A 15,516-nucleotide genomic window follows, 5' to 3' on the forward strand; every position below is an offset into this window, starting at 1 on the left:
AAAACTGGCATGTGACAGCCAGACAGGCACCGTCAGAGCCACACACCTGCAGAGAGCTCCACGCACGACAAAGGTCCAAAGCTCCTGTCAGAGCCACCGACTGGCCTGTGGCTCTGCCTTCTGCTGGGGTCGGTGTCCCAAACAGGATCATGGAATCCTAGACTGGTTTGGGTCGGAAGGAACCTTAAAGCTCATCCAGTTCCACCCCCTGCCATGGGCAGGGACACCTTCCACTGTCCCAGGTTGCTCCCAGCCCTGTCCAACCTGGCCTTGGTCACTTCCAGGGATGGAACAACCAGGGTTTCTCTGGGAAATCCATTCCAGCCCCTCACCACCTTCAAAGGGAAGAATTTCTTCCATATATCCAATCCAAACATACTCACAGACCAGATGCTCCTGTATTTTTTTAAGCATTATGTCACACTGGGAAGGCAACCTGCTTGTGACTTCTCCTCCAGGCAGGCAGTGGCTGTTCCCTCTCCAAGGGGAGACTTCTCCCTCATCCCAGCTTTTGGTGGTCCTACACCACCCTGCCTGGCCCAAGGAGCATTTCACTCTTCTCCTGGGAAAACAGAGCTCCGTGGCCAGCAGCACTCTCCAGGAGGAAAAGCCACCTGGACGAAACCACGTGGAATGTCTTGCAGGCTCTGGCTGACGTGGTGGGAATCCTGCACCGCCCCAGCACCGAGTGCTCCGGGTTCACAAGTGCCTCTGTCTGCTGGGCATTCCCAGTGAGAACATCAAAACCTCCATCCAGGCCTACGTTGAGGCCACTAGGTGGGAATTCCTCCCCGTGTCCCAGCTGAGGGGTTGTCACACGACCTCGGCCTTGACTCTGGCCGGATCCATGGCACCGCTGCGCAAGTCCACGGCAGATCCCTTCCTCCAGGACTGCTCGGCCGCTGCAGCGACCCGGATTGTCCAGAGGAGCTGCTCCTTGGTGACCACGGGGGGCTCCTGGCCTGTGGGACAAGACCGAAATGCTGCATGGAACCCACGGTCCCCTGTGAGCACAGATCCCACCACAGCAGCTCCCGGCGCTGTGGATTTAAAACCCTTCAGCCCCCTCCTCCTGCCCTGTCAGTGCAGCCACGACAACTGAAATACTGAGGAACAAAAATCTCTTGGACTAGACCCTTTTTAAGGTCTCTCCCTACCCAACCCTGTCCATGATTCTGTGATTTTTATCCCTTCTGGGCAGCTAGGACTCTGGCTGAGGATCTCTTGGCTGTCACAAACAGCTGCTTTCATCACAAAGGACACTGAGGTCCAAGGCAATTTCCCCTCCCAACTCTCACTTCTTCCAAGCACATAGTTTCAGATCATCATCCCACCCATCTCCATGACCTGACAGTGCATATCCCAACAAAGCCAATCCAAAGCAACACCAGCCACCAATTTAAGCCTTGTCCCACCTTTCAAGGTTCTCAGGAAGTGCCGTAAGAGCTCCCTGTGTGCATCTCTGTAGCGCTCAGCTTGGGTTTGGGGACAGATGGACACAGAAGTCCCGTGCTCTGTGATGCCCAGGGGGTTCTGGTTGTCCACCCTTAACGTCCCTTGAGACCCGTGAACCTGAGGGAAGGAGCAAAACAGGGAAGAAAGAACATTTTTAAGTTACCACACTTTTGATCTCACACACGTGGCCAGGTTAGAAAAGCCCTGGTGTGTAAAACCAAGACAAAAGTAGGTTCTGAAATGAGGAGTCCCACCTGCCCCAGCCCTGGGATGGCTCAGACACGACAGAAACACCGGGGATGTGCTTTAGTACAGTGTGATACCACCCGTGTGATACCTCACCTGAGCAAAGCCCCTTTTCTAAGTGTTTAACACAAATTCCTCCCCAAGACCAGCCCCCACAGCTGTAATTATTCACAACTGTAGGCATTTACACTTTTCTTCCCCTTTAATATGCTGAACTCCTGCCACACAGCTGAAACCACCCTGGAAAGGACAAAGGAAATCTGCACAATTTCAGCCTTGGGAGGGCTGACACCAGCTCCTACTCAGCTACGATTCATGCAGCTCCTAACACCACAGAAAGCATGGGACAGAGGGAAAATTTGGGTGAGAAAAGAGAAAGTGGATCATAGATTGAAAAAGGACAAGAAGCCACTGCTGCTGAGGCAACAGCCCAACAACCAGAGGTGGCACTCAGAGCTCTGCTCTGGGTGACAAGGTGGGGATTGGTCACAGGTTGGATTCGATGATCCTGGAGGTCTTTTCTAACCTCAGTGATTCTGTCTTAGAGGGGTTTTGGGAAACGTGCTGCAGGCACACTCAGAGGGGAAAACTTGTGCTGGGCTGTGGAGTCAAAACAGACTGGACTGAGCATCAGGACCCCACCTCCAGCCGCTGGTCACAGCTCCTGGTGCAGTGCTGGCTGACATCCAGAGTGACAATGGCTCCGCTGGGGAACTTCATGCTGATGGCGACCGTGTCCACGTCCCTCAGGCAGCCCATGTCTGGGGACAAAACAGGCCTGGCTCACCCCAGGAACAGCACACCAGCACATTCCACAGCTACAAACTGCTCTTCTTCCTTCAGGAGGTGATACTGGCTTTGTAACACCTTCCCACAGGACGCACTGGTGACAGCACTCCAGCTGCTTTCACCAGCATTCCTGGTGAACGCGGGCAGCTCTGCAGGAACACACAGCCCCAGGCCCAACTCCACCTTCCCAGCCTGCAGCTCTCCCTAACGAGGGCATTCACCTCTGCTTCCAGGATCAGGCAACGTCCAGCACATTGCAGAGCGTATAGAACCCTCCTGGAGGGCTCTTGTTTGCTGCTTTTCAGTGCTGTGCCACGGAGGAGAGCATTGCATCCTGCCCCTCCTCACCCCAGCCAGCCAAGCTTGGCAGCTGCTGCAATTACCTTAATTAAAATTCTGCATTTCCATTTCAAAAATGGCAGCTTCCACCTTTTATGGATCGTTTAAATGAGTGTGGTAACCCAGAGCGTGCCTGTCAGCCCGACACGACCCAGAGCAAACACACAACTTTGTGCTGGGATCCACAGGGAAGGGCCAGAAAAAGCAGAGAATGAACATTTCATTGACATTCTTGTGAGCTCAGAGCTTTGCTCAGTGTTTTCTGCACTCTGGTTCCACACCTGGTGTCCTGCAGAGTAACGTTCAATGATAACTCCACAGCAACTGCTTCACATCAGCAGGAAATTCACCACATTCAGGCATCCTCACCAAATACCCCCAAGGAACCTGTTTCACCAGCCTGTTTTTACAACTGCTCCATGATGGAACAATGCTCATGGCTACCATGCTCTCATTCTCTCTTTCTTCCCAATTTTACCACTGAGGTCCAGAGCTACCCAATAAACCATCAAAAGGCTCATTCCTACCTGCACAGAAGGCATGGCCCAGGGAAAATATTGTATCTGGCACACTCTCTCCCAACAACAAACTGATAATATCTATGTCATGCACGGCAGCATTGTAAAAAATTCCACCTGGAAGAACCAAAACTGCGAGTTAAGGTCTCCACATTGAAACCCACAGTCAATGTACATTTCTGAATTGCAACAGAGACGGTATAAAAAGCCCCCACAGTGAAGGAACTAATACTAAAAGGACAAAAAAAAATGCACAGCAATGAAGTTTGGTAAAGAAAACACTCCTTAAAAAAGCCCCATGGATCTTAAGGCTACACAAACTCAGGGGAATTCCCACAGAACACACAGCAAGAGACATTTCCAGGCTGGGTTAGACAGGGCTTGGAGCAACCTAGCCTGGTGGAAGGTGTCTCTGCCCATTGTAGCAGGTGGAACAGATGAGCTTTCAGGTCCTTTCCCACCCAAGTGTCTCCAATTCAAGCCCAGACTCTTCAGCAGGAACCTGCTGGGTACCTGAAGCTTTCAGGAGGCTCAGAGAGGCTGCTGGATAGAGGCTGCTGATGGTGGATATCCGGTGGATCCTGCCCAGCACCTGGCTGTCCCGCACCTTCTTGTACAAGAACTGCAGGGCTGGGTCAAAGCGCCTTGCAAGGGAAACAAGGAAGGAGGTGAAACCAAGCTGATTTGAGGACAAAGTCAGGAAAGACTGAGGAATCAGTGCTGCTTCCAGACACGTGATTTTATCAAGACTAAATCAGAGGAAAATTGCTGATCTTACTTGTAGAACCCGCACACGAGTGGCCTTGCACACCTGTCGGCCTCATCGAAACAGGCTTCTGCTGTCTGCCTGTCCAGGCTGGGCAGCCCCTCGCAGAACACACCTTTACCTGTGCAAAACAGGACACACGTGGGGCTCAGGGAGACACAGCTGCACAAAACACCTCCATCTTGCAGTAATATACACAGCTCGTCACGTTTCTGGTTTTTGATGGCATTTACTCCCTTCTGCCTGCCCGCTGTGGTTTCAGCTGTCCCAGACCCCAGGAGCAGGACTGTTTGGTGACAGCTTTTCTGCAAGTCCTGGTAGGATTTTAGGATGAGATACTGCCCAGTCATACTGGGATCATCGCAGGACAAACCCCACTGGTGTCCAGCCATTAACACCAGCAATGATCTCCATCACTTTAATTACATAATTAGAGAGTCTGCACAGCTCCAGGGCTGCTGCTGAAACACAAACACGCTCACAGGTGCACGTCAACTGGCACAGGGAGGAGCTGAACGTGCAGCTGCTCCTCTTACCTGCTCGTAAAGCATCTCTTATCATCTCAGGGGCTTCATCAGGTGGGGAACAAATAATGGCTCCAGAGACCCTGCAGGAATCAAGAGAGATCCTCAGTGAGGATGAGGTTTGCACTAGATTGAACAATGCTCAAAAGCTCCTTTTGGTTACAGTTAAAAAAGCCTAAAACCCCATTGCTCTGGAAGAGCCAGCTGGTTATTAAAGGAACTTGGTGTCTGCTTCCAGGATGAAATATTGAGTGACACACATAGGTTAAAATCACAAGTGGTATGTAAGAACTGCACTGCTTTTCCTGCACCTTAAAGGAGAAAGTCTTTTAAAGGTGTCAGTTAACACACACAGAAATCCAAACTAATCATGTGGTAGAGTTGCTGAACAAGTGATCAATGCGATTCTTTACTTTCTAGTATCAAATCAGTCTTTCCTAAATGCTCTGCCTTTTGCTCCTGCAGTATTTAAAACACAAATTTTAGACCTGACTGGAACAACACCACTGAAGTGATGTTACAATTGTTCAGTTCAACTGTAAAGCAAAATGCCACACTCCTCCCTATTTACACCAACCCTCACTTATCTCTGAGAGTTCCAAGAGCCACCAAACTCAGCCAACTGCTCTGAGACAGGAAAACTGGCAGGCAGCAGGGAAGGTGTCATTTATTGTTGTTCTCTGGGAATGGAGGAAAATGGGGTTTTCTATATTTCTTAACAAAACTGCCTATAACTAAACACCTCCAAGTTTCCATTAATCTGGGTATGTGAGTTCACTTAAGCTTCTCAGAGACTCCTGAAGGACCCGTGGGTAGGTGACAAAAGGGCCCCTCACTCCCACACGTGTGGCCAGAGGCGCAGCCTGGGACTGCTACAGTTCTCCAGAGGGGGGGGCAAGACTTGTATGGAGCCCCCCGCCCGAGCAGAGCCACGCACGGGAGCTCGTGGCCGCCAGTACCGCGGATCGCCGAGCGCGACGGCGGCGTCCTGCAGCCGCAGCGCCCTGGTGCCAGCCGGGAGCTCGGCGCCGAAGGCACGTTCCACCTCCTCCGGCCGATCCTCCACCACGTACAGCAGGCAGCAGCCCGTTTCCTCCGCCAGGCTTTGCAACAAGGCTTTGCTCACGAGCCCCGCGCCGAAGAGCACGAGGCCAACGCTGCTGCCACCATGACATGAGGGGGGTGCCGGGCTGTTGGAGGCATCAGGTGCGGCCCCACTTTGGCCAAGAGGTGCCATCCTGGTGTGGAAAGTGGCCAGTGGTGAGGGGTGGCTGGCGGAGGTGGAGGGCGTTGGGTCGTCCCTGTGCGCGGCGGTGATGGGGTGGTGGGGAACCAGCAGCTTGTGGTAGGAGGGTGGCGAAGGGACCATGCTGTAGCCGGTGCTGGATCCAGTGGTGATGATGAAGGAGGGATGGGAGAGCAGGGAGGGCACGTCGAGCGGCAGGGGCAGACTCAGGCTCAGGCTGGAATCGGGACCTGCAGAGCTGAGGAGACAGAGATCAGAAAATATCCTGAGTTGGAAGAGACCCACAAGGATCACTGAACCCATCTCCTGCATAAGAACACCCCAAGAACGCCATCATGAGAGGGCATTGTCTAAACGCTTTTTGAATGGGGTTGGGTGAGACAGAGAATTAAAGAATTATTAAGGTTCGACAAAACCTCCAAGATCATCAGGGCCAACCTTTGACTGATACCTCCTTGTCAACTAAACCACAGCACTAAGTGCCTCCCACAGCTCCCTCAGCCACTCCTCGTAGGACTGACTCCCCTTCCCCATCTTGTGCCCTTCTCTGGACACGCTCCAGCCCCTCAATGTTTCTTTTGTAGTGAAGGACAGAAGGCACTCGAGGGGCCTCAGCAGTGCCCAGCACAGGGATGAGCAGCGCCCTGGTCCTGCTGGAGACACTGTTTTGGGGTCGGGTGAGGCAGGGAAGGGCCGGCTGAGCCCGAGCAGCGGTCGGTGGGGTGAGACTGAGATGGGGCGGGTGAGGCAGGGAAGGGGCGGCTGAGCCCGAGCAGGGGTCGGTCGGGTGAGGCAGAGATGAGGCGGGTGAGGCAGGGAAGGGCCGGCTGAGCCCGAGCAGGGGTCGGTCGGGTGAGGCAGAGATGAGGCGGGTGAGGCAGGGAAGGGCCGGCCGAGCCCGAGCAGGGGTCGGTGGGGTGAGACTGAGATGGGGCGGGTGAGGCAGGGAAGGGGCGGCTGAGCCCGAGCAGGGGTCGGTCGGGTGAGGCAGAGATGAGGCGGGTGAGGCAGGGAAGGGCCGGCTGAGCCCGAGCAGCGGTCGGTGCCTCACCGGAGCCCCGGGGCGCGCAGCCCGAGCTGCCGGAGCAGGCGGCGGTTGCGGCAGTGGCGGCCCGAGCTGAGGTGCTCCAGGATGCGGTCGCGGCGCACCCTCAGGGGCAGCTGGCACGGCGTGCACAACAGCGTCTCCACGGCGCCGTCCGGGCCCGGCGCGCTCGGCCCCGCCGGCTCCCGCCGTACCGACAGCTCCGAGAACTCGGCCGCGTAGTCGTGCAGCGTCTTCCTCCTCCGCCCCATGGCCCGGCCCCGCTGACTCGGAAGCGGAAGGCCCCCCCGCCTCACGCCGTTGCCCGGCAGCGGCCCCGCTCCGAGCCCCGCGGTGCCGGAGAGGCCCCGGGCCCCGGCCCAGCGATGGAAGCCGATGGCGGCTCGCAGGGACCAGCGCTCACCGAAGCCGTGGGACAGCTCCGGGAGGAGCTGCGGAAAGCCAAGGATGACCACAAGATGGCCATAGGTACCGCGGGAGGTGCCCAGCGCACACCTTTACCTGCCTAGGTCTCATTCAATTCGGCTCCTTTGACCTTGAGAACATTACAGGGTGCTGCTCACACAGCGAGGCTGAAAAGCCGCTTCTTTTGAAAACACTTTCTTTCTCCCCTTGGGAGTGAAGAACATGAGGAAACGCAGCAGAGAAAGCCCCGGTCAGAGTCCTGGGGCACGCAGTGGCAGAGCAGGGCTCGAGGTGCCCACTCCCCGTGTGCTCAGAGCAGCACAGAGCACACAGAGCCCAGTGGTTTAACACACATGGAGTCACAGAATGGTTTGGGTTGGAGGGAACTTAAAGCTCACTCAGTTCCACCCCCTGCAATGGACAGGGACACCTTCCACTGTCGCAGGTGGCTACAAGCCACGTCCAACCTGGCCTTGGACACTGCCAGGGATGGGGCAGCCACAGCTTCTCTGGGCACCCTGTGCCAGGGCCTGCCCACCCTCACAGGGAAGAATTTTTTCCTAATATCCAATCTAACCCTGCTCTTTATCAATGTGAAGCCGTTCTCCCTTGTCCTGTCAGTCCAGGCCCTTGCAAACAGTCTCTTTCCATCTTTCTTGTCGGCTCCTTGTGGTACTGGAAGGCCACAACTAGGTCACCCTGAAGTGAAACCACCTTTTCTTCTCCAGGCTGTACAAACCCACATCCCAGCAAAGCACCACAAGCCACATTATCACCCAGAATCACTGTGGCTGCAGCATTAACGTGACCCAAGTCTGTTCCCAGACTGTTCCCACAGTGGCTTTGCTTATGCTCACCTGCAAAAAGCAGCCACAGCACGTTCAGCAGGGATTTGCTTTACTAAGAGTACTCCCACTTTACAGGTGCCATCTCTTCCTTGCAAAGACAGATGGAGATCCAAGAATCCAAGCTTCGGAGAATCAGATCTGAAAAGGAAATGCTCCAGAAGCAGCTCAGAGAGCAAGAAGTCCAGCTCCAAGCTGTCTCTAACAAGGTACAGCCCAAGAGTGTGGTGGCTGTGGCTGGCAGGAAAGCTGGCAGCTGGGAATTTAGGATTTTTGCAACAGTTCCCTCTCTCATAGGCAGGAGGGGCACCTGTAGCTGCGAAACTGAAGTGTAAAATATTTTCCTTCCAGTTTTGCAGCCTGACAGAAGAACAGAAGCAGGAAGAAACAATGGTGATGATGGAGGAGGAGAACCACAACCTTCAACAGGTGAATTTGTGCAAAGCCTCTACAGAAAAGTCTGGTATTTGCTGCTTCATTGGGTTGGGAGAGTTTGCCATATAAAACCCGTAGTCAATCCAAGTGGTTTTAGAGAAAACACCAAGTAATAACAGCTACCAGTACTGGTGAGGTTGTTAGTCTGTAGATTCTGCCCAGGAAGCATTTGGACTAAATACTGGGAAGATAAGGCCAAAACTGCTTCCTTCCCGACAGTAACAGCTGGATTTCTGTATCTGCTCAGGTTGTTATGGAACAGGAATCCCAGCTGGCTGAGCAGAACAAGCTGATCAGTGAGTTACAGGAGACAATCAGCCAGCTGCGGGCCGAGGTTGTGACCACTCGCCTCCACCTCCTGGAGCAGAAACAGGCCAAGAAGGTGATCCAGAGCCAGGCTGAGGCACTGCAGCTCAAGGAACTGCAAACCAGAGTGGCACTGGAACGCATCAGCACCAAGGTAAGCGTGGCCTCTTCCACCTCAGAACCCTGTCTCCCTCTTGGGACACACTTGGGAATCTGAGTCCATTTGTTCCCCAGCTGCTTGCTTATAAAGCAAACAGGCCTCAAATACCAGAAACGCTTGAGAAACTTGAGTTCAGATCAGATACATCACCAGATTTCTAACATCGTACCAGACTCGAGGTAACAAGAACCTTAAAGTCATCTCCCTGCAGGCAGATGTACCTGGGGAAGAGCCTTGGCCCACCTAGACCCACATGATTACCACAGCACTTTCAGTGAAGCCCAAACTGCCTGTAATTTCACATAGACACTTTCCATCTCATCGTTCACCAGTCCTTTGCCCAAGAGACTGACAGTGCAGTCTCTGTAAATCCATGCAAATGCCAAGGGAATTGCACAAAAAGACTAAACACATCTGCTCTCCTCTTTTATGCAAAGTTTGAAAGGTATCGAAGCAAAATAATCCAGGCTACGTTCAGCGTGGAGGGCATCCAGGACCCCCCAGATGAGCTCACAGACGACCAGGTGCTGGAGGCAATGCAGGTACGTGGCTCTTCCAAACAACTTCCAGCAGCCAGGAAAGGACTGCTGAGGTAAGAGAACACTTTGCAGTGGTGCTCTCAGCCTTCCCGCCTCTTTACATATCGCTGATTTTCAGAAAATCTTTAACGAGCGGACGGAGTTCCAGCAGATGCTGAAGAACAAGGGTAGCAGGGTGTCCCGGGTCAGCAGCGACAGCCACACGGCCTCACCTACCACAGCAAGGAGAAAGTACTCTTCCAAGATAGAAAAGCCACCCTGATGGCTGAGCCAGAACCCATCACCAGCCTCAGGCTCTGGGTTCTCGGCTCTGAGCTGGTGACTTAACAACAAATTAAACTCATTTTACTGACACCGGGTTCTGTGGGAGTATCTGATTCAATTGTTTCAGCCGACTCAGAGCACAAGTCACTTTAAGTCCTTCGTCTGTTAACACTTGACTGCCCAGAGAAGCCTGAAGCACAAGGACTGCTTGGCTATAAGCAGCTGGGAAGTGTGAAATTCCCATTTTTCCTTTGGGAAGCTTCTAAGTGACACAACTGAACGTCCACCAATGCCAAAACGAGCGACAGTGCCATGGCTGCAAGAGCTGCTTTATTTTTCCATTCCATGTGCAACCAACACGGGGATGTATTTGACACAGTATCAGTTCAGTTAGAGCTCTGACATACCATTTTTACCAGAAGAGAGTCAATGTGGAGGTCACCCTGGCTCAGGGAGAGGTGTGAGTTCACACCAGTGCTCACCCACGCACAGAGGTCACCCACAGATTGCCAAATGAGAACTGCTCCAACTGCCCATATTTTGGAAGGTAAAAATATGTGGGTAGGGCAGAAAGCTCCAGGAGGATCACTCTGGGCATCAGTGCCTGTATTTTGGGGGGACAGGGAGTTCAGCAGTGTCAGTTTGAGGCAGCTCTGGATGTACCTGAACCTCCTCAGCAAGAACAAAGCCAGTGCTCGATCACAGTAACTCTCCAGGCACGCACAGGGTCACCACAATTGCCACAGGGATGGAGGACGGCCCTGAAATGCACTGGGACACACAAACCCTGCAGCTGACTCAACAAACCCCTTAAAAATGGAAGCTATGCTCATGCCTGAGCACAGAAACCATCATGTTAAAACACATCCCTCAAGTTCTGACAGCAATTAAACGCTTCTGACAGCAACTAAATGTCCGGTTACTCCAGATAAAAATAAAATTGTGCAGAACGAGATGTCAGCAAAGTGCTTTGGCATTCTGACTCCAGGTTGTACCCAGCAGAGGACCTCGGTTCCACACTGTCAATTACTGCATTCCTCTGCTGCCAAAATAATGATCCAGATGAAACACCAGGAGGAAAAAGTGATCTTGCAGAAAAATGTGACTGTGCTTGCTTTAAACATCGTAATGATTTTCTCTACTGCGTTCTGACATCCAGCACCTTCTCTGCCTTCAGCCCACATTGGAAGATGCTGCTCTTTCTGCCCAGGCCTAACACTGACGATCTCTGTTAAGGCTGAAAGATCCCAACTCTCCTTGCTGTAGCTCATCAAACTCTGAAGCGGCTGCCTTCCCAGCAGGATGCTCCGCATCTTTTCTTTAAAAACCCAAACCACCTTGTTGTGCACCAGTTGCGTTGTTGAGTATGGGAACAAAACAAAAAAAAAAAAGGAAATGGAATCCTCTCTCGGCTCAGGCAGCTGCTAACGGATCACAGTCAGCAGAGAGGAAACTGTGGCCAGGTCAGTTTTTGAAGGATAAAGTACTTTCAAGTTCCCATCCGTGTCCACCACTCGCACCTGCTCCACCACCAAGGGTAGGGTCAAATTCCCTGGTCCACAAAGAGCATCTGATTCCATATCTGAACCAGAGCCTTCCTTGTTCTCCAAGGTAGATCTGTTCAGTTCTGCAATTTTCTGTTAAAAGCAAAATACAGAGAACAAGATCAATTCTGTGGCAGAAAATGAATCAGAGGGAATAATAGTACTGCTGAAATACAAATCAGCTTCCGTGCTCTTCTCAATGCATGTGAGCAATGACACATTTGGTAGAAGCCCCGCCAAGAACAGAAGGATATTTTCCTGAACTTCCTACCAGGATAAGGGTGTCCATCACATCTTTGCAGATCTGTAAACTGGTATCGCTCGTCACTTCCAGAAACAGGTCCCGGGTCTCTTTTCTAATCTGCAAGAGTTTCAGAGATGAAGCAAGTCAGGAGTCAGAGCACCTCACCCACAGCCCCCTGGACACGTCCCAGTACAAAGAGCTGATGGCTTTCACTCAGTTTAAGCAGGGGCAAAGGTCTGCTCTTCTTTACCAGTCAAAAACCACGTTCTTGCCCTTCCACAAAGCTTTTGCACAGGCAGGCTGGTGCTTTGGAACAGATTTCCAGAGGTAAAACTGTAACTCCCAGGTCCCTCTCAGTCTGACAGTGGGGCCCACATGACACAGGCTGTGAGAGTTTGTATGTGGAATGCAAGCACAACTTTCACAGAACTGCGTACGTCTTCGAGTTAAACACCTCTCAGTAGAGGGAAACACTGTTTAATTATTAACATAAATTAATAACAAACGGGAAGTACCTTTGTTTTCTCACTATTGGTTATTGGTGGGAAGGAAATCACAGCACCTTCAGCATCCACCAGGCACGGGTAGTTGTCTTTGCCATCCAGCAGCTGCAGGTACCTGCCACGAGAAACAAAGCAGTAAGAAGCGAGCAACTGAGAGAGCAGCTGGACACAATGGCAAGAAATAGTGACAAAAAGAATTAGTGTGTGATCTCTGCACGAGCAGTGAACGCACAGGGCAGGGCCACACACTGCTTTACAGCCCATCTGCTACTTTGTCAGCTTTACCTCATCTCTGATTCACTTAGCTCACAGCACGTGCACCACACACACTTCATTCCTCTCTGCTTCCCTTGTGTCTGCTGTTCTAAACAGATCTGCCCCATCCCCAGTGCAGTCACCTAAATGTACATGGGGTAAAACCACAACAGGGCACTGACTTGTGCAGCCCAGAGACGTTCTGACGCTTCTTCTGCTTCCGCTGCTCCTCAGCCTCCAGCTGCAGCTGGCGGAGAAGGTCCTTTGCCTTGATCTCCTTCCGACCCAGGGGCATGATCTGCACCACACAAGAAAACAAAACATTTGAATTCAATTTCACTCAAACACCAGGGTTATAACACTCTCCTGTAAGCAAATCAATAATTAAAACAATACTCCTGCAAGTTGTCACGTCTTTTTCAGCACAGAAAAATTTCCATTTCACACAGACTGCTGTAACACCCACTTGAAAAACAGGCTCAGTCACTAGTACTAAACCAGGTACCTGGTACAGCAGGGAAAACAGCACAACCTCTAAAGTAAAGTTCCTGGAGTTTGTTTTCTAGGCTCTTTGGGGTAAGAAACTACCCTAAAGCCCTACCTTGAGCGCATCAGGAGGCTGAACATCGTATGTCAGAGGAGCTTTGACCAGCTGCAAGTCATGGGTGGCAATCGTGGCCGCTGTGCGCTTCTCACAGATGTCCTCATGCAGCTTAGTCTGAAACATAAAGGATGCCATCAAAATAGATCAAAAAGTCAACATAATTTACCCCTCCTGAGTGCAGATTCTTCTATCTTTAATGTTAGCAGCACTACCAGCCAGGTGAGTATGAAACAGAGCCCATCCCTTCACCTGTATCTGCACTACAGTCCAAATGCAAAGGTAGCAAAGCCTGGCAACACATGACACCTTTCTCAACAGGGAAAACAAGTTTTATATCAGAAAATGATCCCAAATACTCAAGTCTTGCAACCTGAAAGCAGCTCCCACCTGCCACCTAAGGGACAGGTCTGTGGGCATGATACGTCAGTCAGAAAGTTGGGTGTGAAACATGGCTTTAGCACAGATCAGGGAACCTGAAGCTAACGCGGGGGATCTCTACACACGGACACAGGGTTATTTTTAGCTCTCAACAGGTTCCACAGCACTAACAAGCTGCTGTTACAGTCACAACGCAAATATGAGTGCATCCACCGCCCTCATGACAATACCTGAGCTATGATGGGCCCTTCCCAACAACCAGTCCTGCTGATTTTGGATTGACTGGGCAAATGCTGCTGGCAGGGACCACTCACCCTGTACCCTCACACCTGCAGGGTGAGGAGCTCGCCCTAAGTTTCACAAACTCATCTGCTGGAAGGAGCCTGGAACAGTCTATTTCCAACTCTGCCTTTCCAAATGAGTACCACGAGACCGCAGCTGTTACCTGCATGGACAGGAACCTCTTGAGAGCATTTCCCGGCTTTAGGTTCACTCCCTTCAGCACACAGCACACGATGAAGGCTCGAACATCTTTGACACCCGGGCTCACTTTGACCACCAAAGGTGCTGGGTTCTCGGAGACGTGCAGAACCTTCACCAGCAGCTTGCTCGCCTCTTCCACCTCATCCTGCTCTCCATCCCCACTGTCCTTCTTCTGTTGCTTCTCCCTCTTCTTCTTCCTGACCTCTTCTCTGGCATTCTCGGCCTTCCCCTTCCCACGGCCCCCGGCCCGCAGGTACTCCAGGATGGCCTTCGTCTGGCACCCATTGACCATCTTCTCCAGCCGCTTGTCCCTCAGCTGGTTGCCCCTAAAGTTGGCCTCCTTCAGGCGGGGGCAGTCGGCCAGCGCGGCGGGCAGCTCCCGCAGCTGATTGTTGGCCACGTCCAGGCTCTGGAGGGGACAGAGATGGGACGGTCAGGGGTGCGCGATGCGGACCCGGGGCGGGGCAGCGGGGTCCGCTCCCACCTTGAGCGCCGGCAGCGCCGCGATGTCAGCGCCCAGCTCCTCCACCTCGTTGTCGGCCGCGTCCAGCCGGCTGAGCAGCGGGAAGGGCGCGGGGGGCCCGGCGGGGGGCAGGAGGCCGCCGGGCAGCGCTCGCAGCCGGTTCCCGGAGAGCAGCAGCTCCTGCAGCTGCGGCGCGGCGCGGGCGAGCCCCGGGCCCAGCTCCCGCAGCCGGTTCGCGCTCAGGTTGAGGCTGCGCAGCTGCGGGAAGGCCGGGGCCGCGTCCCCCGCGCCGTCCCCCGTCCCGCCGAGCGCGGCGGGCAGCGTCTCCAGCCCGTTGCCGGACAGGTCGAGCAGGCGCAGCGCGGGCAGGGGCCCGCCCAACCCCGCGCCCAGCCCGGCCGGGCCCAGCGCGTTGCGGCTCAGCACCAGCGTGTGCAGCGCGGGCAGCGCGGCCGCCACGCCCGGGCCGAGCTCCCGCAGCGCCGCGCAGCCGCTCAGCTCCAGCGACTGCAGCAGCGGCAGCGCCAGCAGCGCCTCCGGCAGCCGCCCGCCGCCCGCCGCCACCCGTTCGGCCACCGCCGCGCCCGCCAGCGACAGCTCCCGCCGCCGCTCCCGCGCCGCCGCCTCCAGCTCCGGCCACGGCCCCGCCGCCGCCATCGCGCCCACACCCCGCCCGCGGCCGGCGCCACCGCCCAGGGACCGCCCCCGGCACAGGTCCCGCCCTCGGGGAGGGTCCGGCCGCCACCCGAACCCGCTGCGGGAACGCAGCAGGGGGAGAGCGGCGGCGCGGTCCGGCCGGGAGGGGCCGGGCGCTGCTCCTGGGTAGTGATACCTGAAACAAGGGCAAAACACGGGACTGCGTCGCCGCCGAGCAGCGCGTCTGCCCCAGCGGAGCTGCACAGGCCCAGGTGCAGCTCACACACGTACAGGTACAACTTACACAGGTAGAGGTACAGCACACACAGGTCCAGGTACAGCACACACACGTACAGGTACAACTTACACAGGTAGAGGTACAGCACACACAGGTCCAGGTACACCTCACACACGTACAGGTACAACTTACACAGGTAGAGGTACAGCACACACAGGTCCAGGTACAGCACACACACGTACAGGTACAACTTACACAGGTAGAGGTACAGCACACACAGGTCCAG

The 15,516-nt window shown here is 54.0% G+C and overlaps 3 protein-coding genes across 3 annotated transcripts; 1 reads left to right on the forward strand and 2 right to left on the reverse strand.

Moving 5' to 3' along the window:
- Nucleotides 1-379: 379 nt before the first annotated feature.
- Nucleotides 380-7,200, reverse strand: LOC116454580 (myo-inositol 2-dehydrogenase-like). Its single transcript, XM_032131337.1, has 9 exons — nt 6,935-7,200; nt 5,597-6,121; nt 4,650-4,720; nt 4,126-4,234; nt 3,861-3,991; nt 3,357-3,464; nt 2,344-2,462; nt 1,416-1,572; nt 380-962 (listed from the first exon to the last, which is right to left on the reverse strand). The coding sequence occupies exons 1-9, from the start codon at nt 7,177-7,179 to the stop codon at nt 814-816; spliced, it is 1,614 nt and encodes a 537-aa protein (XP_031987228.1). The 5' UTR covers nt 7,180-7,200; the 3' UTR covers nt 380-813.
- On the forward strand, nt 6,812-9,972 carry CCDC27 (coiled-coil domain containing 27). The gene is made up of 7 exons (XM_032131323.1): nt 6,812-6,820; nt 6,955-7,396; nt 8,257-8,387; nt 8,530-8,607; nt 8,861-9,073; nt 9,517-9,621; nt 9,737-9,972. The coding sequence occupies exons 1-7, from the start codon at nt 6,812-6,814 to the stop codon at nt 9,878-9,880; spliced, it is 1,122 nt and encodes a 373-aa protein (XP_031987214.1). The 3' UTR covers nt 9,881-9,972.
- A 221-nt stretch (nt 9,973-10,193) lies between these two features.
- On the reverse strand, nt 10,194-15,016 carry LRRC47 (leucine rich repeat containing 47). Its single transcript, XM_032131340.1, has 7 exons — nt 14,378-15,016; nt 13,856-14,302; nt 13,030-13,146; nt 12,611-12,726; nt 12,186-12,288; nt 11,698-11,787; nt 10,194-11,519 (listed from the first exon to the last, which is right to left on the reverse strand). Exons 1-7 carry the CDS (start codon nt 15,011-15,013, stop codon nt 11,307-11,309), a joined length of 1,722 nt encoding a protein of 573 aa, XP_031987231.1. The 5' UTR covers nt 15,014-15,016; the 3' UTR covers nt 10,194-11,306.
- Between the last annotated feature and the right edge of the window lie 500 nt (nt 15,017-15,516).

The sequence above is a fragment of the Corvus moneduloides genome, chromosome 22 (assembly GCF_009650955.1).
Source record: "Corvus moneduloides isolate bCorMon1 chromosome 22, bCorMon1.pri, whole genome shotgun sequence".
NCBI classification, from domain to species: domain Eukaryota; kingdom Metazoa; phylum Chordata; class Aves; order Passeriformes; family Corvidae; genus Corvus; species Corvus moneduloides.